The sequence below is a fragment of the Herpailurus yagouaroundi genome, unplaced genomic scaffold, assembly GCF_014898765.1.
Source record: "Herpailurus yagouaroundi ecotype Mexico unplaced genomic scaffold, PumYag 164, whole genome shotgun sequence".
Lineage (NCBI taxonomy): Eukaryota > Metazoa > Chordata > Mammalia > Carnivora > Felidae > Herpailurus > Herpailurus yagouaroundi.
The window spans coordinates 16,395,192-16,418,004 of NW_024412405.1; the positions used below are offsets into that span (position 1 = coordinate 16,395,192).

Here is a 22,813-nt window from a genome sequence, read left to right on the forward strand (position 1 = left end):
CCGGCAGTCCCTACTCGCTACTCGACTTGGGCTCCAAGATGGCAGAGATCTCGTCGTCGTCGTCCGGCCTCCCGTACGCGTCGTCTCTGGGCTACCCGACCGCGGGCGCCGGCGCCTTCCATGGCGCGGCGGCGGCGGCTGCAGCGGCGGCCGCGGCCGCCGGGGGGCACACGCACTCGCACCCCAGCCCGGGCAACCCGGGCTACATGATCCCGTGCAACTGCAGCGCGTGGCCCAGCCCCGGGCTGCAGCCGCCGCTCGCCTACATCCTGCTGCCGGGCATGGGCAAGCCTCAGCTGGACCCCTACCCCGCGGCCTACGCCGCCGCGCTATGACCCCCGCGGGGCCACCTCGCGAGGACCGGTGTGCACACGTGTACATATGTATAGGTACGAGCTCCGCGGCCTCCCCGTGCGCCCTCCCGCGACGGGGGCCCCGGTTTGTATGTACATAAGATGTATAGGTGCAGGCAGAGGCGGAGATGCCAGTCGGGGCGCGAGTGGCTGAGCGCGGGAGTGCTCGGGCGAGTGTGCGTGTGGATTCACAGGATCATTTCAGACCCGCACTTCGGCAGCCAACTCTAAGGAAGGTGGTTGTATCCGACAGCAGTTGATGTTTGCTTTGCACTTCGGAACCTGTTGCGTTTTGGCCCACATAGGTGGAGGAGTAACTGTTTTTGACAAGTTGGGCTTTCCAGTTTTGTTTGTTGGAAGTTTATTGTCGGTTTTGTTTTTGTTTCTCATCTTTTTTTTTTTTTTTTTTTTCTCCTGGTCTGTGTCGCATGCACTCTGTTCAAGTGTTAGGTCTGAAATGGCTAGCACGAGGGAAAAGCTGATGTGTCATGAGTTTCTCGGAGCGAGATGACTCTGAGCAGCCTTGCTCCCTATTTGTACTATTTGACTTCGCGAATCTCTGTTCTCTCAAGCAGAACCCCCAGACGGGATCCATTCTTGACCAGTGACCGGCTCGAATATGGCCTTTTGTATGTGAGATGATCACGCTTTCTTTTGTTTATCACGTCATATGCAAATGAGAGCGAGAGCTCTTAAAAGCAAGGAATGCAAACAAGAAATGTGTATGAGATGAAAAGTTGTCAGTTGGATTTTAGCCCTTAAAAAAAAAAAAAAAAAAAAAAGACTGCTAGGTTTCCCTGAATCCACTTGCTTGGATTTCTGACACAGTTTACAGAAAGATAAAAGGCACTGTTCCTATTATCCCCTTATGGCTGAGTTCACCTTAAGATTGTAAATGTGTATATGCCCGTGAAAACACTGAGTCTGAAAATGTGTTGTTGGCGTTGCCCTAAATTTGAGTCGGTTTTAGACTCTAAAGCATTTTGAGCAAATGTCAAAGTTAACTTTTAAAAATTGCGGGACTATTTCTAGAATCGCAATTTTACCTTAAGAATAAATCAGACTTTTTTGTCTGAGTGGTAATTATATATTTATTATTTAGCAAAACTGAAAAAAGAAAAAGACACCAGAATTGTTTTGACAGATGTCTCTCATTTTCAGCTAGCATTTCTTCACCAACTTGAACCGCTTAAATGTGTTTTGGAGTTTCCTCCCTAATTAGCTTATTTTTTAGATTACCTGCAATTCATTTGCAAATTATGATAAAACACATTTTAGAGAAAAGAACCTCAATTATAGCTTTTTGTTCCTTTTTTAAATGTATATATTTTGACTAATGTTTGTGAATGAAGTTGGCTAACATGTATTTAGTTTCATTTTGACTTTATGTAATATAAAGTTTTGAAAAGTTTAAGTATTGGTTTTAACCTTTATGTGTAAATGGTTTTCTTGTGTGATCTTCTAATTTAATATTAGACGTCTAAACTATATCTGTAAATTAGAATCCGACTATCACTCTGTTCATTTTTTTTGAACAAAGAGTTTAAATAAAGCCTGAACCAGGGAAAAGAGAAAATCCTCTATTTCTTGTTGAGTTCCTAACAAGATTTTTATCTGAATTGCCCTTACGTGCCTGGTCCAGGTGAAGTGTAAGGTATCCTGCAAAGGCAGCCTTTGTTTCACTTTTGAATAGATTTACTAGGAAATCTAAATCAAGCCATTGTTATTCAGAGCCAAAAACCTGATTTATCACATTTTTAATCGTGAATAGGAAAGAAGATAAAAAAAAAAAACCCAAGTAGTTGTATTATCTTGGGGAAAAAAAAGCATTCATGAAGCAGTAGAACAGAGCCCATTGAAAACATCCAGACCGTTCAAAGCATTTCACTAGTTTCCAGTAACATTTTAAGAGGGGAAAGTTGCCTGACCACTTTATCTTGTTAGTAGGAGAGCCCCACCACTTAAGTCAGTGTAATTTGTTCCTGTATCTTTGGCATATTCCTTGTTTACACCTTAAGATTTTATTTGGAAGGGTAATCACTACTCACGACAGTGTACAACTTTTGGCCTCTTTAGGGCTTTATTCTGTCATACTAAATTGCTTTAAAGTAGAAGTATAACAAATTCTGATGCAGAGGGTTGAATTTCCAGGGCTAGACAAGTTTCCACTGGAGAAAGGCTTGAAATCATAAAGGATTTTCATTTTAGAAAAGAAATTATAGGGCGCCAGGAAGAATATCAGAGGAAAAAAAAAATTAACAGTAAGGTGATCTTGATTTTCCGCCCACCCGGACAGAAATTCTCAAGATACAGGACTCAACTAGTCCTAAACTAGTTTCCCCATTGACAGAGACCATCTCTGGGAGCTGCACGTCTTTATAAGCGACCCGACTCTTTTAAGTCATTGTTTTCCCCCAACGGAATAATATTTTAAAAACCATGCAAAGTTTTGGAAATGTGAGAAACAGGCTCTCCTGGTTTGACCCTGATTTACTAATTAAAACGATCCCTCTCCTGTTATTCCCTGAGCTCTTTGCAATATTATAAGTTAATTCATATGGTTCTGAGCGATTATGCAAAACTAATTTGGACTGTCCAGGGGTAATTATCCCTGACACGGTTAATTAAATCCTTTCAAGGCTTCGTCTTTCCCTTTTGTAGCAGCCCATCACTTCTCAACACGGAACTTCCTGCGGCTTGCTGGAAATCACCCCAGCCCTAAATCTTAGTTACCTCCCTGAGCCTTCCAGCTCGGCCCCACCGGCCCGAAGATTCCCCGCCCCCTCCCACCCCTCCCTTTTTCCCAAAGATCAGCTTGTTCTGGGAGCAAGGCTCCTGAGTGTTGGTGAATGAGAAGAGGTCTGGAAAGATGAGTGAAGGGAGGGGGGTGGGGAGTTGCCCGGGGGGGGGGGGGGGGCGGTGAGCACATCACCAACAGATTGTGCGGCTGTGGGGTTGAGTATGTCCACAGGCCCCGCGGGGGTGACTAGTTTATCACCCCTCCGACTCCAGTGCTCTTGCTAACAAGTTGCGCCTGGAGAAAGCCTCCCTCCAAGTTAGCGTGTGCAGAAGTAAGTGGGAGCGACTCTGCGGCAAGAGAGTGGAGAAGGGGCTAGGTGTGTGTGTGTAAGAGTCAAAGTCGCCCACAAATACAGCGCTGGGACTAGGCAAAGAGCTGATGCAGACTTGAGATCTATCTCTCGCTCTTCATCCATCTCCTCTCTCCCTCCCTCCCTCCTTCCTTCCTTCCTTCCTTCCTTCCTTCCTTCCTTCCTTCCTTCCTTCCTTCCATTTTCCTTTCCTTTTAAGGCTTCAGAAAACCACAACGACATTTTTTAGGTAGTCACGGTTGCCCAAAGGCTGTAAACAAGCCTCACATCGGAGGGGCCAGGCGTGCTGCCTTCGGGCTTTGCGCAAACAGGTGGAATTTATTCTGTTCCAGCATGAAGCAGCAGAGCTGGGGGACGCCACCGTGCGAGAGATGGCTTCCGGGAAGCAGTGGAGCTGGCCGCTGTTGTCGCTTCTATTGACAATTTCCTCTCCCCCTCACTCCCCCGCCCACGCAAGAAGCAAGAACAAAACAGCGCGCGCCCCTTCTCAGCCCCCGACTCGGGCGGCCTCCGCGAGGGGCGCAGAAGCTGGAGAGAAGGTCCGACCGGCTCCCCGGAGCAGATAGGGACCCGCGCGCCAGCCAATCAGAGCGCGGCTCGGCGCGGGCGCTCCCCGCCGCCGCCGCCGCCCCCTGCGGGCGAGGGAAGTTCCCCGCAACTCGCGGGCCTCCGCGTCGGTGTCTTTCTCGAGCCCACAGCCCCGCGCAGGCAGAGAGAGCGCCGTCCAAACTTTATTAATCTCTCCCCCGTTCTTTCTCCCTCAGCCCAGTGCATCTCAAAGGTCAGCCCTCTTCTTTTAAAAGACTGATATTATTAATTCACTGACAATCCCCCCCCCCATTTCTTTTTTCTCTCTTGCAGGGGGAAAAAGGGCGGGGGGGGGGGGGAGAAGGCATAGTGAAAGAGCTTTTTTTTTTTCATCTTTTTTTTTTTTTTTTTTTGTCCTTCAGTGGGAGCGTTTAGACAGTCGAGGAGGTTTTGTCCGGGAACAAAACGCAGGGTTGGGAGGTTTTGTGAGAGTGTTGTTTGTTGAAGTGGAGCTAAGAAAAAGCGGCGGCTTTCTCCTCATTGTGAAGAAACCAATCAGTGGTATTTGGAAAACTGTTAGCATTGTGCACTTCTTCTGTGTCCATTGTGAGGCGTTTCTTTTCACAAGGTTTTTTTTTCAGCCGATCCAGCTGGCCGGAATGAATAGCGGCGCAATGTGTACACGCTTTGTCCCTCCGGCCTTCAAGTAGCCCCCATTGAATAGACTAAGTTGACACTGCGTGACAGTGAAACAACATAATAAAAAATACATGAGCCCCTGAATAGGAGCAGGCGCATAAATAAATAAAATGGGTGACCAAAACTGGATAAACTGAATGACAAAACGGTGAAAGGGGAACAAAAAGATATTTAACACGCTAGATTAGCATTAGAATGCGATCTACAAGGCAGAACAATTGATGAATAGGTTTACCGGCCAAGAAAGAAATGGACTAAATGCCCTTTGAATAGATATGCTTTTTGCAAGGGCTTTGAATAGATATGCTTTTTGCAAGGGTTGAATGGGAAAAGGTAAAGATGAAGCTATGCAAATGAGCGGGGGAACTTTTTATATATATTCTTTAAACACACACACACACACACACACACACACACACACACACACACACCGCGGGAGGAGAGTGCTGCCTCGGGATGTTTATAGAAGCAATAATTGCCATTATTAGCATTATCTATAGCAGATAGAAAGTGAACAGGTTGGGATAATATAGGGTAGCAGTAATTATTCTTCTAATTAATGGTCCTTTGGTACTTGAGAAAAGAAAAAAGGAAGGGAGAAGTAAAAGTTATGCAGAAGTTACGTTTCCTTGTGTCCGTTTGCCCAGCGTTGGAATCTGTAGAGCAGCAAGTCTGGCGATACCAAGGTGTGTGCTGATCTTAGAACATTCCGGGGAGCCAATCCTTAGGCTCTGGGTTTGGGGCCTGATTTACATTAATGCTGCGTTTTTGAGAGTCTAATACAGTGTCTGGTGCATGGTAGGTGCTGAATGAAGAATTGTGGAATGAAGGAATCTAAATTTCATGGGGGAAGCCGCGCCTCCTGTGGATGTGGGGGGAGGGGAAATACCAAGGTCGCTTTGCCTTTCACCTCCCCCTACCATCCCCGCCCCCTTTATCTCAGGGAGTGGTCCAGGAGGGAAGATCGCCCCCACTTTTCTGAGGGTTCTTCCTTCCTTTGTCCATCTGGGCTGCTGGAAAAGACCTAAAAACCGAACGAGAGAGGAACAACTACTGCCCCCCCCATTCCTGTCCTCACCTCTAAATCCACCCCAAAGCCGGAGCTTTTGAGGCGCCCCAGCAGACCGCATAGAAACATTGTACCCACCCCTTTAAAGAATTAGAATACACTTAAAGCATGGCTTTCTCTTAATTTTCTCCCCTTGTCCCCCCCCTCCCACCCCGTTTCTCCTCCTGTCTGTACGTCTTTGACCCAATTCCACAGGACTAGGGAACCTCCTGGCTGAATTGCCGGCGGAGGCAGGGCGCGAACCCGCAGAGATCTGGGAAGTCCTTGGATTCCTTGTGCTGCCCTGGAGGCAGACGTCGGGAGAACCCTTTCCAGCAGACGAAGTCCATTATTTTCGATAGTTGACGGCCAGGCCCGCCGGGCCGCTGGGCCACCCAGCCGTCGAGCTTTCCATTTGCTTTCTGAGTTGCCCCTAACTTATAAGAACAATGCAAATTATAGACAGCAGAGCTGACAGGTCCCTGCAAACGCGTGGAAACTCCGAGGGCCCTCGGAGCAGCAGCTCTCCCGACCTCCCGACGGCTGGCGGGAAACTGGGTTTTGAGAAGCAGTGACAATTGCTTCTGAATTGTGGTGACAAAGGGAGGAGGGAGAATCCCAAACTCTAAAAGCAGGGTTTTTTGTTTTTTTTTTTCCTTCTTCTTTTTTAAAGAAGCAATTGAGCCTTACCAAGTGAGGGGGGCCGCGCGGAAGCCTCGCATATTTTAAAGTGTAACCCGAGCCTTCACGGTTTCAGCTTCACTTAAAACATGCAAATTCTTAGAAACTGACAAATCTGAAAAACTTGCAGTGAGCTCTATCCGGGATAAACCCGTTCAAAGTCACTTTAAGGTGATAAAATTCACAGCGATTCGGGGTGATGCGCATTTGAGGGGGAGGCAGCGACCTGTTGGATTGGGGTTCCAGGTTCCAGGTGGCCGCTGGGCCTCGGGCGACCGCCTCGACGCAAAGCGGGGAAGTGGTAGTCACAGGGCAACCGGTAAAGGCATCTTCGCTTTGGTGACCCCCACCGCCCGGTCCCACTCCCCACCCCAGCCCCTTCAGTGCATGCTTTGTCAGGTAGGCTCCGTCACTGTCGCCGCGGCCGCCCCATCATTCACACTTGACTGAAGGAAATAAAATCGGCTTCGGCTTTTTAATTCCTTTTGAAGATGTTTCCACCTGATTTCTACCTCCTTTGGGCTCTTCGCTTGATTGGGGGAGGGGTTATTTAGGGACTTCTTGACAAACAGCACAAGTTTGGGTACTAATTGTAAACACCCCGTTGCTCTCTTTGAATGTATTTATTATCATATTAGCCGAGTACTTGGAGACACACGGCCTATTACTCATTTCCAGCCTCTAGGCAAAGAATTCTCCTACTGAGATCGACCAGTAAAACCAGATTTCTTGAGGGAAATTACGAGGACGTCTTCAGACTCTCTTCACGGAATGATATTACTGGATTGTCAATTTCACTTGAACAGCCTCCTCCCTACCCGGCCCAGCCTTACTATTTTATTTCGGGATCACCCCAAGGTAATTAGCCACTCGCAGAAAGCTTGGAATCTCAAAGGGAGAGGCGCAGCCTAGGATAACAGAGACCAAGTGAGGCTTTTCAGATTTGGTTGGCTCCACTGGGGCTCCCTTTTTCATAAGGTCAGGGGTAGAGAGAAGGCTGTTTGCAAGAGGGAATACCTTTAAAAGGGCTCTCAGGAACCCAGGATGTGTGTGTCGGGGGAAGGAGGGGGGGCAAGCTTCCCAGAATATTACCTCCATGACACCGCAGGAAACTGTCCTCTCTAGAGTTCCCCGCAGGTACCGCCAACTGAGTTCAGGGGACTTTACAGCAGTTTCCCCATTTGCTCATTTTATGTTCAAAAGTTTGCGCGCGCGCACACACACACACACACACACACACACACACACCTGCTTTGGAGTGGACCCGGGTTCATTTACCGCCATATATAACGTAAAGCCCGGGTTTGGGAATAGCCGCCGAGATTCCGACAGACTGAAGTCATGCGAGCGTGCGTCGAGTCGGAGGAAATTGCGTGGAATTATGACTGCGCCCAAAAAACACACGCGAATTCTTCCCACCAACGTTTTCGCGAGCGCTCCCCCTCACTCTCTCTTGCCTAGCTGAAATTTTGGTAAGGCTGTTTGCTTTAAACTGGATCACCTGAATGGTGGCCTACATGGCCTCACCCTGCCAGCATAGACCAGCTCAGTGGCGAGGAGAGAGAGAGCCTGGGAGAGCAGATAGAGAACCTTTTCAGGGAGGCGTAGGAAAAGTGGGTGCTGAGCGAAACGGAAGGTAGAGAGAGAAGGTGAAAGAAAAAGAACATGGGGATGAGAAAACGAATAGAACTGCAGCACTATTGACACTCCCTCTTGCCTTCGGGTTCAACACCTGGGAAAGGTGCAGCCGAGGGCGGGTGAGGGACAGGACCTGCCCAACAGCAGGAACCCCAGACTTCCAGACGCCCCCCCCCCCAACCCAGACTCCTCTGCAAGGTCCCTGCCGGTTCAGCCCCTACTGAGAAGAGTGGTCCGGTTGGGGAGGGCAGGAGTGGGAGGCGACGATCACGCGGGCTCTGACAGGTTCCGCGTGGAACTGAGGGATCCCGAAGCGAGGAAGGGCCCTGAAGCCCCCCCACCCCCACCCGTCCTCAGCCCCTGCAACGCCCTCTCTGCGGTTGGAGCCGCCTTAGAAAGAGGACTCTCTGGAATTGGGGCCAGCCTCTCCTCCACGAATTTAATCCCTGCAGACCCACAGTGGAAAACGCATTCTGTGCTGCCTGAAACTTATGAAAAATAAATAGCAATTATGATAGCATTTTAGAAGCGGGGTGAGTGCAAGCGTGGGACGTGGAGCTAAAGCTCTTGTCTTTTCCTGGGAAATCTGCCCTGATAGACCTTTAGGACAACCTGGGAGCTCTTCCCAGCTTCCGGCGAGCCTGGGGGCATAAATAAGGCCCTTAGCTAATCGCCCCAATCCCGCTTCTCAGCCACCGCCTCACTTCGGGGCCGCTTGGGAACTGGGCTACGGGACAAAAGCGTAGGCTGCTTTGCCCCAGACCAGGGCTTCCTCGCGCCTCTAGAGCCCAAGCCCAAGTTGGCTGTTCTTCCTTTCCAGGGACTCGGTTTTCCCCTGCAAACCTAGACTTGAGTAAGTAGTTAGAGAGGTTGATGAATATGTATTCGAACGGACTGTTTAAGGCCGCGTGAATAAACATGAGCCCGCGGCAGCAGCGCCCTTCACCTCTCTGGGAGGCGGGGAGACGGCACCCGCAAGTCTCGAATGCCTGATACCACCGGGACGGGGGTCGGCCGGAGCAGCGCTGAGTCTCTCTGAGCCCCCACACCGGCTACACCCCCTCCCCTCCCCCCCCCCCACATGAATTCCCGAACGCACCGCGGGTGGCACAGGTCGGCGCGCACCCACTCTCCGGGGTCTTTGGAGACCATTTCCTTTCTCGAAAGCTGCCTTGACTTTTGTTACTGAGGTGCAGACTTTGGGAACCTAGCGGGTGGGAGAGGCGCTCTTCCCCCTCTCCAAGTTTTGGGCTCGCATTACTCAACGCGAGTCTCTGCTGCGCGCAAAACTAGAGAACCCTGAACTTGTCCCCGGGTCTGACGGAGGGAGGTCGTGACCCACCTGCGGGAGAAGAAAACGTCGAGCTTCGGGTTGCAGGGAGGGGACTGCCCTCGCCGAAGGCGGAAGGCGTTTGTTTTCTGATGTGGTGGGGCCGAGGGGAGGCCGCGGTGAACAACTACCCACCTACCACCCTTCCAAAGCCCCCGCCACCTCCCGCTGGGAAAAGTCGCCCTCGGGCCTCTTTGTCTCCCTGGAGCCGGGGCGTCTGCGTCTTTGAAGCCTGTGAGGAATAACAAAGCTGAATGTACACGCAGGCCTCGGCAGCTTCACCACCCGCACCCGCCAAAGGCCCCCACGTCTCTGTTTTCTCTGAGGCATGCACTGGGCAATAGGCCTGGGCCGGGCCAGAATCGGGTGCCGGCGGCGGGAGCGCAGCCCGGGAGCTCAGCAGGAGGCAGAGGCTTAGCTTGCCCCTGGCCCTGGAGGACCAGTCCAGATCCAAGCCTCCTCCGACCCTGAGGCCTTCCTCAAGCCTCAGACTCCCGCAGCCTCGGAAATGCCAGCGCCCCACGTTCACCCTCCCCTTGAGTGTGAGAGGAGGAAAGTGGGCTTCCGCACCCCCCACGCCGTGCGCCCCGGGACAGCGACCCTTCCCAGAGCAGAGAAGCGCTGGGAGGTGGCAAGCGATCGCACCCCCAGGCCGCGGGGTTCGGTGGCTAGCGCACTCCTTGGAGTTATTTTTGCTAGTGCTTGTCAGAGGCCAAGAGAATGCGGTCTTTGAGATAAAGAGGAGGGTTTGTCTTCCAGCTAGCTGAAGCTTTGGGGACTAGATCCAGGCCGTGTTTCTACCCTGATCGCACCCCGGAGGCTTACTCAAAAAGGGTTCCCTGAAAATAATGACTTGTCCGCCGCAGTAGGCTTGGGGCATCGCTCCAGGCCAGGTCACCTTCATGGGTGAGGCGGTATAAAGGCCGCTCTAGTACACGACTGCAAGCTCTTCCTGCAGGAAGAACAGGGCTGGTAGTTGTAGAAGCAGAGGGCAAGCCTTGGGGAAGGTTTGGAGAATTCCAAATGGTTCCGTTGGCTAAGGAGAGCTTTCGGCTGGGGAAATACCCTCACAAGAAGGTCAGGAGTGGGCGAAGAGAAGGTACTTGGGGTTCTGGACTAAAAGATGGGGGCAAAGCTGGACAGAACACATCTGGGATAAATTTCATCCATATAATAGCAAGGCAGAGAACACTAAGTCATTTGGAGATGGGGATGAGCCAATCATAAGGACTGCTCTTCCTGAGCTTCTAATTTGTGCCAGGAGCACCCCATCAGGCGCCTAAGAAGCATCCTTCACAATGTACCCTGTGTGAATGGCGCCCCCCTTTGCAACAGTAAGATTTCCCTTCTGACATCCTGGAAAAATCCACAGAAGCCCCTTGATGATTTGCTGTTTCTGATGTACTCTGCTCTCCAAGCTGAAATTCACTTTATCATGACTGTGGGCAGATGGGTCTGGGGATGCTGTTAGTCAAGCTAGAAAAGTTTGTCTCCTATTCATTATAGCATTATTACAGTAGCTGAGATAGGGAAGAATGTAAACATCTGTGAATACATGAATGGATAAAGAAGATGTGTACATACATACACACACACTGGACTATTACTCAGCCATAAAAAAGAATGAATTCTTGCCATTTGTGACAACATGGATGGACCTAGAGGGTACTATGCTGAGTGAAATAAGTCAGACCAAAAAGGAAAAATACTGTATGATTCATTTATACATGGAATCGAAAAAATAAAACAAGCAAACAAAACAAAACAGAAACAGACTCAAAGACACAGAGAACAAACTGGTGGTTGCCAGAAGGGAGTTGTGGGGGGGGGGATGGGCAACGTAGGTGAAAGGGATAAGAGGTACAAACGTCCAGTTATAAAGTAAATAAGACACTGGGATGTGATGCACAGCACAGGGACTATAGTCAATAATATTGTAACAACTTTGGTGGTAAGGTAACTACACTTACTGTGATGACCATTTTATAACATATATAAACATTAAATCACTATGTTGTACACCTAAAACAACATTGTACGTCAATTATTCTTCAATTTACAAAAAGAAAGAAAGAAAAATTTGTCTCACTTTTCTGCTTCAACAAAACAAGCCACTAAAAAGCCTTTTCCCTTGAACTACAAATGTTGAAAGGCAAAGTCTTCTGGCTTAATAGGGCTTTTGAAAAGTGAGAGAAACCCATGCGTGAAAACCCAGCTGGTGAGTGAATTCCTCAGACTGAGCCACATCTCTTCTCTCACTTCCTTGTTTCCTTCTACTCATGCTTCCTTGTGGGTCTTCTGACATTTTTATGAGTCAAAGAATAAAACTGTTAGTAAACCCTGGTAGTGTGCTTTAAAAGCACCACTGTTAAGGATTTGAGAGGGTAGAGCTGTGTCAGTCTAGATTTAGAATCCTGGCTATGCTGAAGGCTCCAACAGAGGAAGAAAGGAAAGCAAAGCCTGGATCTTCGTGTGATCTCCTACCATTCTACCAGGTATTCGGTGCTAATGAGCAGATACCGCACTGAACCCCCACAGCCACCTACCTACCTACCAATTTCACACCCACAAATGCTGCCTTCTTTCCTGTGACTACAAATGGACAACAACTGCTCACAGCGAGGGCCAGCCTCTCCACCTGGGCATTAGACCCCATCTCCTTTCTGGTAGGTGACGTCTCAGATGCCCCCGAATGACCCCCACTTTCTGGAATTCATGCATTTGTGTCAACCTCTCCTTTTGAGTGTGGGCTGGACCTAGTGATTTGCTTCTAACAAAAAAGTGATGGGATGGCATTTCCTAATTAAATTACAGAAATGATGACTCCCTCTCCCCTGCTTTCTCTCTCGGCTCTTGCTCTGGGGGAAGTCAGCTGCCATTTTGTGAGATGCTCCATAGACAGCCCCACCTGGCAAGGATTGGATGGTCCTCTAACCAAAGGCCAACAAGGACCTGAAGCCTGCCACCAATAGAGCAAGTGACATGGAAATGGATCCTGACCCAGTGGAGCCTTGAGACAGGGCAGCTGGGGCTGACTCTTGATTGTGGTCTTGGGAAAGATCCTGAGCCAGAGGTCCTCAACAAGGCACCCCTGGATCTCTAAGCCACAGAAATCATGAGATAATCAATGTTTATTGTTTGAAGCCATTAAGTTTGAGGATGATTTGTTATGGTGCAAGAGATAACTAATATACCATGTGACATATGTAAGGATATGGCTCCAGAAAATCTCTCCCCTTTCTCTTGCAATAGCAAAATTTTCCCTCCCGACTTAATCATTCTTGCCAGCATAAAAATAAATGCTATGCTCTCTTTCTTTTTATTTATTTATTTATTTATTTATTTATTTATTTATTTATTTTGAGAGAGAGAGAGAGAGGTAGAGAAAGCACGAGTGGAGGAGGGGCAGAGAGAGGAGGAGGAGGAGGAGGAGGAGGAGGAGGAGGAGGAGGAGAGAGAGAGAATCCCAAGCAGGTACTGCACTGTCAGCGAGGAGACTGATGTGGGGCTCGAACCCACTAACTGTGAGATCATGACCTGAACGTAAGTCAAGAGTCAGACACTTAACCAACTGAGCTACCCAGGTGCCACAAATGTTATTCTCTCTTAAAACAAACAAACAAAAAAACCTCTCGTGACTCCATTTTCCCCTCTAGCTACCATTCCACTTCTCTGCTCCCCTTTATAGTGAATTTGTTAAAAACAACAACAACAACAACAACAACAACAACAAATGATGTCTATATTCCCTATTTCTATTTCCCTGTTTCCTCTTTTCCTTAAACTCCTTGCAGTCAGAGTTTGTCCCCTCCCCCAACACCACCCATCAAAACCTGTTCTGACCCGGGTCACTGATGACTTCATAAATCAAATGGTCAGTTCTCATCGACAGCATTTGAGAGAGTTGGTCACTCCTCCTGGGAGCTATGTGGCAGCTAAGCAACCACACTCACCTGGTTCTTCTGCTACATCACTGGACCCTCTCTCCTAGTCTCCCTTCCTGATTTCACTTCTCTCCAACCTCTTGTCAAGTTTTATCAGATAAGATACGGATTCATTTCATATTCTCATCTCATAGCTGAATGTTTGTGTCCTTCTACCCCAAATTCATGTCAGAATCTGAGGTGCAGTGTGATGGTATTTGGAGGTGGGGATTTTGAGAAGGGATTAGGTCATGAAGGTGGAGTGGGATTAATGCCAAGAGACTCCAGAGTGCTCCCTTGCCCTTTCTGCCATTGGAGAACACAGCCAGAAGACAGCTGTCTGTGACTCAAGCAGCAGGCCCTCACCAGACACAGAGTTGGTCCCGGACTTCCCGACCTCTAGAACTCTGAGGAATACATTTCTGTTGTTTATAAGCCACTCAGCCTACGGTATTCTGTTTTAGTAGCTGGAATGGACTAGGACTTTCTCCAACCTTCAAATGAATTGCAATTGTCTTGGGAAATTATTTTAACAGTGTAGGAAACCACTGTAATGTAAATTACGTATCTTCATAACCAGCAATATGGGTTTATCAGTTAGTATGAGCCAGAGTACACAGAAGTAACCTATAAACCCTTAATCTCAGTGGTTTACACAACAGAAGTTTATTTTCACTCTGACTCAGGTTAGTAGGGGGAGTGTGCTCATCCAGGCTGATAGAGATTCTTTTGTTTTTTAATTTTTTAAAATTTTACTATTTTTTTTTTTGCAATGCTTATTTATTTTTGAGAGAGAGAGAGAGCGCGCGAGCAAGGGAGGATCAGAGAGAGAGGGAGACACAGAATATGAGCTGTCAGCACAGAGCCGGACGTGGGGCTTGAACCTATGAACAGTGAAATCATGACCTGAATCAAAGTCAAGAGTCAGACACTTAACCAACTGAGCCACCCAGGTGCCCCCAGGCTGATAGAGATTCTATGTTAATAGACCTCTATTTTGCTGACTGCTTCAGCAGGGGAACACAGCATAACAACCATACGCAGGCTCTTAAAGCTCCTCACTAAAAATTATGCACATCACTTCTTACATCTGCTTAGTCAAAGTAAGTCTTGTGGCCATACCAAACCTCAAAGGGGGCACAGAAATACCATCCCGACCACGTGCCCAGAAGGTGGAGAGCCAGAAATATTTGATGAACTCAGTATTGACCATCTCAATAGGTTTTATGTTAAACACCCTCAATCTTAAAAGAAAACATTACCAACTGGGCTCCTTTGTATTAAGAGACAATGTTATCTGGAAGAAAATGTGGCTAAAGCGCCCCTGACTTAACCAGTGGTCTTTTTACCTTCCGTAATTGAAAAGAGTTCCTATGGCTTTGCAGGTGCAGCCAAATTTGGGAAAGCCATGTGATGCTTGCTGCTCTGCCTTTCATCTCAGGCTTTGATAAAAAATGTCCATCTCCTCTCTGAATTCACAGCTTGCCAGGCGGTCTGTTGCAGTGGAGGATTTCTGGAAGGTCCATAACCCCACTGAGGGATTTGAAACTGTACTTCAGCAGTACAGCTCAAGAGTTTATTTCCTGAATTTATGCACCCCTCCCCCTCCAAAAAAAGCCAGACTCTTCCTTCCATCTTTCCAATCTTGTCTCTACCCACTTCACATAAGCACTCATACATTCATCCTGATACACACGCCCCATCGAATGACTCTCTTTCGGGACCTGGTGTTGTAATTCTACATTTGTTCCCCCCTCCAAAGTCCTTCCCATCATTCAAAGATCTACTCAAATTTTGTCTTTTTCTAGATCTCACACCCTGCCAAGTTCTGATGCCATTTGGCTTTTTTCCCCTTCTGTTTCTCATTGTATTTTTGTTGTTGCTGTTTTTGTTCTATTAGGCACTTCCTGGCTTCATTGAATTGAATAATTCTCTGTGTGTGTATCAACACAACTGTGTGAAAAGAAGAGTATCTTACTTAGCTTTGTATATCAAAATGGCCCCCTCTCCTTTCCCCAGTGTCTGGCCTAGACTCTGGTCCTCAGTAAATGTTTGTAATAATATACTCTCTGTGTTGGAATATCTTCTTTCTGAACCTACCAACAATTAGAAACACTTCTAGCTTTAATCAACTTTCTTTTCTCTTCTGATCTTATTATGTGTGGTCTCACTGTGAGCGTTTCAGTTAGTTCAAATCTAAATGCCAGATTTACTTCCAAGAACCCTAAATCTTAACATTTAAATATGAGATTATATCTTCTGGGCTCATATCTTGTCTGTATCTTGTGGGGTAAAGGGCTGAAGGAAGGAGATTGTTGAACACTCAATATGAGAAGAACCTTTCTGTATTAGTTGGGGTTATTAATGTGAGTTGTTATAACAAAAAACCCCCAACATCTCAGTGGCTCAACACAATTTTTCATGCACATCACAGTCCAAGGCAGGATATGTGGCTCCTCTCTAAGTAGTGACTTGGGACCCAAACTTCTTCCATGTTGTAGTGGGGCCATCACCTAGGGCCTTCTGGATTCTCTGCATTCAGCTGACTGACAGGCCCATGGAATTGGCAGGGGTTTTATGCCCATGCCTGGAAACAGGAGGCATCACTTTAGCCTATAATTCTCTGGCTAACACCTCCACCTAGTAATAAAGCATGCTGGGAAATCGATTCCACTGTTGTACCAAGACAAAGAAGAGAGGATTGGTAAACATCTACCTTGTTACTTTCAAAGGGCCTACGAAGTCATTTCTTCACTATGCAATATTGAGACATTGTTCCAACACTTTCTTGAACAGGGAGATTTGAATCCATGTAAAGGGGGCACGGGCAGCTTCCCTGTAACCATGCTGAATTTCTAGTCCTCTCCTTTGTCTATAAATCCCAGAATTTACTCTCAAAGCCACCCCTCCCCCAAACAACAACAACAACAAAAAGAATAAAGAGATAGGTAGGCAGTCTCTTCCATCAGGTTATTCTCTTCTCTCCCTGAACCCAGGCTACAGGAAACGTTCTCAGAGAATGTTTCTCAACCTTAACAGAGCATCAGGGTCAATGTGAGCTTCTGAACCATTCCATTGAACATTACTCCCTCCTCCTAGAAACACTTCCTTCCCTCAGCCTCCAGGATCCCACTCTTTCTTGACTTTCCTCCTGTCTATCCCATCCTATCTCCTTTTTCTGTTTTTTCTTCTTTCCACTAGCTTTAAATTTTTTTTTTCAACGTTTTTTATTTATTTTTGGGACAGAGAGAGACAGAGCATGAATGGGGGAGGGGCAGAGAGAGAGGGAGACACAGAATCGGAAACAGGCTCCAGGCTCTGAGCCATCAGCCCAGAGCCCGACGCGGGGCTCGAACTCACGGACCGCGAGATCGTGACCTGGCTGAAGTCAGACGCTTAACCAACTGTGCCACCCAGGCGCCCCATCTTTCCACTAGCTTTAAACAGTAGGGTGCCCCAGGGCTCAGCCCTGGAAACTTGTCTCATCTCTGTCCAAGCTCATTCCCTTGGTGATTGTATTAGTTTTCTATTTACGGCATAATACGTTACCACAAACCAAGTGGCTTACATGGACATCCCTTGTCGACTCACAGTTCTGTAGGTCAGAAGTCAATGCGTGGTGTGGATGGGTCCTCTGCTCAGGGTCTCAGAAACGGAAGTCAGCGGGTCGGCTGGGCTGCGTTCTCATCTGCAGGTTCTGGAGAAGACCTGCTCTCCAAGCTCAGTCATGCTCAGCTTTAGAGTTCAGTTCCACAAGATTGTAGGCCTGAGGCCCCCATTCTCCCTCTGGTTTTCAGCTGGGAACTGCCCTTGGCTCCTATAGGCTGCCTACACTCCTTGCCATGTGGCTCCCATCCTCCAGCTTCAAAGCTAGAGATGGAGACTTTCTTATGCATGTAATCCCTCTTGCTTCAAATTCCTCTCCTCTCCCATCTCTGCCCTCTAGAGCCAGATTCAGAGGGCTCATGGAATTAGGTCAGGTGCACTTGATTATCCCCTTTGACTAAATCGAAGTCAGCTGATTAGTAACAACTATGGACTGAATGTTGGTATCTGCTCCCCATTCATAGGCTGAGCCCCTAACCCCTAGCCAGTGTGATGGTATTTGGAGATGGGGCCTTTGGGAGGTAATTAGGGTTTGAAGAGGTCATGAGGGTGGGGCCTTCATGATGGGTTTAGTGCCCTTGTAACAAGACATGCCAGGGGGCTTCCTCTTTGTGCCCTCCCACCCCATCCCTCAGCTGCTTCCTTTCTCTCGCTACCAAGCAAGGACACAGCAAGGCAGTGGCCATCTGTAAACCAGGAAGAGACTTCTCCCTGGTAACTGACCATGCTGGCACCCTGGTCTCAGACTTCTATCCTTCCAGTCAGGGGGATTTTGTTATGGCAGCCCTAGCAGACCTACACAGTAACCTTAGTTATACCTGCAAAATCCCCTTTGCCATATACTGTAACGTAATCATAGGAGAAAAATCTCACTATGTTCACAGAATCCACCCATAGTTAAGGGGAAGAGATTCTAAAATCTCTGGAGAGGGTGATAATGTTAGAATGGTGTTCACCTCAATAATCCCACTTAGTCTCATGGCTGTAAATATCATCTATATGCTCATGATTCTCAAATTTATTTCTCCAGTGTAGACCTGTCTCCAAACCTAGACTTTCTATCTACCTCCTAGACGTTTCCACTTGGATGTTTTCCAGGCACCTCAAACTTCACATAGATGCCGCCAAATTCTCCATCTTCCCGCGCAGACCTGCTCCTCACGTAATCTTTCGACCTCAGGTAGTGGCAGCACAATCTTTCCTATAGCTCAGGTGAAAACCCTTGAGTCATTCCTGATTCCTCCCTTTCTCTGTGCTGCAGCCATCAGGAAGTCCTCTGGAGTCTAGCTTCAAGGGCCCACGCCGTCATAATCTCTCATGTGAATTACTGCAACAATTCCTGTTCCAGTTTCTATTGCTGCCTAAACAAATCACCGCAGATGTAACAACTTCAAACAACACCAACTTCTTATCTTGCAAATGTGAAGGTCAGAGGTCCGGGGGCTTTGGCCAGATTCTCTGCTCAGGGTCTCGGTGAGACCAAGATCAAGGTGTCCATTGGCTTGGGCTTTAATCTGGAGCCTCTGAGGGGAAAATCCTCTTCTAGCTTCCTTCAGGTCCTTGTCAGGACTCAGATGCTTTTCATGGTTTCCTCTTCCTGCCTTCTCTTTCTGCCACCTTCCTCTTACTCCAGCTGAAGAAAGCTCTCTGCTTTTAAGGGCCTTTGTGTTTAGATTGGGCCCATCAGGACAATCCAGAATAATCTCTCTATTTTAAGTCCATAACCTTAATTGCATCTGCAAAACTCCTTTGGCTATGTAATGTAACCATTCACACATTCCAGGGATAAGGGTGTGAACAGGGTGCAGGGATCATCCCACCTGCCCCAGTCTCCTAAACTGGCCTCCCCGCTCACGCCCTTGTTCCCCCGCAGGCCATTCTCAACTTGGCAGACAGACCTGCAGTGACTTTCCATCTCACTTAGAGCAAGTCCACATCTTCACTATACCCCATGTGCCTACTGAGTTTGGATGCCCCTCACCTTTCCGACCTCCTGCTCACACACCAAGCATGCTCCCTCTTCCAGCATTTGCCTTTGCTGTTCCGCGCCCCACACTCTCTTCCCTCCAGTACCTCCATGGCTCACTCCCTCATCTCCTTGAAGTCCAGGCCAAGATCCTACCTTCTCAGCCAGGCCTTTCCTGACCACCTGCTTAAAACCGCAGCCTCTGTACTCCCCAGGACTCCTTTAGTCCTTTTCCAGGCTTTAGTTTTTTTCTCCATAGCACTTTTCGCTCCCGAATGTAATACATATTTTATCTGTATTTGTTTACTGGATGCACCAAAGCAAGCCGCACAGAGATTTTTGCTCATTCTGTTCGCTGCTTTATCTCCAGTGCCCAGAACAGTGTCAGACGCGCAGAAGCACCCAGGAAATGTTTGTCAGATGATCGAATCCATGAGTATGAAATGGAGATCCTGGCCTGCCCTACATGGAGGAGATGTTGGGTTGGGACCAGCAGAAAGGAGTTGGACCTTCCGTCCCATGGAGTGCCCTCTACTCGTCGGACAAAACTGTAAGTGCCACGAAGACCAGGCTGGTGTTGCATCAGAGGACCTGGCACGCAGCAGATTCTTGGTAAATGTTTGCTGAATAGAGTTGATGTCGCTGTGCTGGATTCTGCACATACATGATCTCATCTCACCCCCTACGACCTGTAAAGTGTGAATTTCATTTTACCACTTTGACCCTTCTCACAGTGAGCCAAGGGAGACGTCACAGTGTGAGAGCACACTGCGAGGTGTCACAGTATTTCTGGAGAGGAGTTTCGGTCATCCAGCCCACCCTGTACATCCCAGGCTGTATCCCTCTCCACAAATGTGCACACTTTTGAAAGTGTTAGGCCGTGGGAGGACAGCGTGCTGCAGTGACAAGCACGTGGGGTCAGCCCTGGAGAGGTCTGACCATCATCTGGCCACTGACCGGCTGTGCGACCCTGGAGTAGTTACATAATCTTGCTAAGCCTCCCTTTCGTTGTCTTTAAAAAGAGGGCCAATCATCGCACCTTGTAGGGATATTGCGGGGATTAACTGAGATCATGCAGGTGCAAATACCCAGCAGAATGCTCGCTACAATGATAAGAGTTTCCCTCCTTCCTTTATGAGAGCCCGAATCCACCTCTCGGACGTCTACCCTTTCACGGGAGCCTTGGTCTTGGGAGCAGCGGAGAATGAAACACCTCTCCCTTCCAAACAGCTTTCAAGGCAGTTATCTTGTTCTCCCTCAATCTTCTCTTTCTAAAGGTGAAAATGCTCAGTTCATTCGACCATTCCTTATGAAACCGGTTTTGATTTCTAAGTGGGCACTAGCTTGACAACACAGCTTCCGAAATGTGCTGTCTGGGGAGGACTTCTCCGAGAACTGAGCTCGAGTACTTTTGTTGTGTTTAGTTCCTATCGTACCCCCAGCGCCTGGAGAAGTGCCAGCACATAGTGGGTCCTCAATAAACACGTGTCTGTTTAAACAAGGAGTCTACAGAGGTGCTCCATATTGCTTTTTGTGGGGCTCACACTCTTTTAACGTCAGCTCTCCTCACATCTCAATGGTCCCGAGTGAAGTAAAAATCCACCTCAAATTAGCTTTTAAAGATAATTGCTTGGACAATATCCTCACAGTCTCTCAACTAGAAAATTTGAAGTTGGTACCGTGTGATGCCCAGGCACCCTTCCAATTCTGGGTTTTGTTCCCTCTTTTTTCTTTTAATAAAAAAAAGAGGTATAATTCACATAACATGACACTCCCCATCTAAAGTGTAGTTCAGTGGTATTTACTGTACTCATGAAGTTGTGTCTCCATCCCCACCACCTAATTCCAGAACATTCCCATCACCTCAAAGAGAAACTCCACACCTATTAGTAGTCAGTCTTAATTCCCTCCTCCTTCCATCCCTTGGCAACCACTAACCTACTTTCTGCGGCCATGGATCTGCTTATTCTGTCCATTTCCTATAAATGCAAACATCCAGGATGTGGCCTTTTGTGTCTGACTTACCTCACTTAACACAATGATTTCAAGGTTCATCCCGGTGGTAGCACGCATTCGTTTTGATGACTGAACAATATTCCATTGTACGGATATGGATACACTACATTTCATTTCTCCATTCACCTGTTGGGTTATTTCCACTTCTTGGCTAATAGGAATAACGCTTCTACAAACACGTATGTACAAGTTTGTGTGACACATGTTTTCAATTATCTTGGGTGTACATCTGGGAGTGGAATCGACGAGTGATTGGGCGACTCTCTGTTTGACCTTCGGAGGATGGCTGCACCGTTTCACATTCCCACCCAAAAATGTCTTTGGTTGTGTGAAGGTTCACACACATTCACACACACTTGGTTGTGTGAAGGTTCCGATTTCTCCACATCCTTGCCAGTACTTGTTATTTTTAGTTTCTTTGATTCCAGCTGTCCCAGGGAGTGTGAAATGGTATCTCGCTGTGGCATTCGATTTACTTGTCTCTTTTAAGTCAGGAAGTTTAAAGATACTCCCTCCAAATATTCCTAGCATCCTGTTTGTCTTAATATTAGTCATATACTTGTTAAACAATGATTAAAATTAATTTATGTTCTCAACTTGGACCACTTGTTAAATTTTTTTTAATGTTTATTTATTTTTGAGAGAGACAGAGTGCAAGTGGGGGAGGAGCAGAGAGAGAGAGGGAGACACAGAATCTGAAGCAGGTTCCAGGCTCTGAGCTGTCAGCACAGAGCCTGACACAGGGCTCGAACTCACAGACGGGGAGATCATGACTCAAGCCCAAGTCAGGCGCTTAACTGACTGAGCCACCCAGGTGCCCAGCTTGCACCACCTCTTAGTGTAACAAGTTTGTTCAATGTACAAATCTGCCTAATAGAATGCTTGCTGTAGTCATTACAAAAACAAAACAAAACAAAACAAAACAAAACAAAACAAAACAAAACCAAAAACAAAGGATCAGTTCAACTTTTACAAGTTGTGCCTTAGTCCTAATCATCTATTGGTTGAGGGCTCTCATACTCAACCCCTCCTCACTCTTCAAGCTTCTGTGGATATACTTCATCCCCTCACCCCCCAGGGTCCGTCTTCTGAGAGTTCAGAGTTTATCAGCTTGCCGCAAGCTCTGGCAACAGAGAGAGGTTCTAGGTCAGAACCACCGTGCCAGGAGAGCAAAGAGGTGCTGGGACATTTCAACCCCACGTCGCTTCTTGTAGAAATAAAAGTCAAGCCTCTATCCAAGAGCAAGACTGGAAAAGATACCTAGAAATTCTGAGCCACAAATTCACAGCCTGCATAGATCAACCAAAGACCACATACACTTAATGTGACACAATGGCTTTCACCGGGACAACTGTGCCCCCCCAGGGAGCATCTGGCAATGTCTCGAGACATTTTTGGTTGTCTACTGGCACCTAGTAGGTAGAGGACAGGGACACTGCTGAACATCCTACAGTGCCCAAGACAGCTTCCAATAGCAAACTTTCTGGCTCCAAATGTCAACATGCAAAATCGAAAAACCCTTGTGTAATAGGTTACTAAAAAGGACTTTTCCTATGTTTTGTCTTCAGCATATTTCACAGACTTTGGTTGAAACTATCTGGTTGCACCTCTCTAGCTGAGCCCCCAGGTGACAGTGGAGAATAAATAGTTAGGTTTTCTATACTCTTATTAAAAGTAGTGCTCAAAATCTCACCAGTGATTGCAGTGAGCCATGTATAAAAAATATATTTATAGTATCCAGAAGGTAAGTGGAGAGATGGTATATAAATATAGATATATGTAATACATGCACACATGTATCCATATATGGGCGTGTATATATTATCACCTATGAAAAACTCATTGTCATATAAAGAAGGGTATCTAGACAAAAGAGAAGGAAAATATTGTAAATGGTGAATGATTTATTTTTTGA

At 47.5% G+C, this 22,813-nt stretch overlaps 1 protein-coding gene across 1 annotated transcript in view; it reads left to right on the forward strand.

Moving 5' to 3' along the window:
* SOX21 (SRY-box transcription factor 21) overlaps positions 1 to 1,113 on the forward strand; it is a 6,592-nt gene extending 5,479 nt beyond the window's left edge. Inside the window, exon 2 of the mRNA XM_040487240.1 lies at positions 8 to 1,113. Coding sequence (XP_040343174.1) covers positions 8 to 335 — 328 coding nt within the window. The 3' untranslated portion in view covers positions 336 to 1,113. The remainder of the gene's footprint in view (positions 1 to 7) is intronic.
* The last annotated feature ends 21,700 nt before the right edge of the window (positions 1,114 to 22,813 follow it).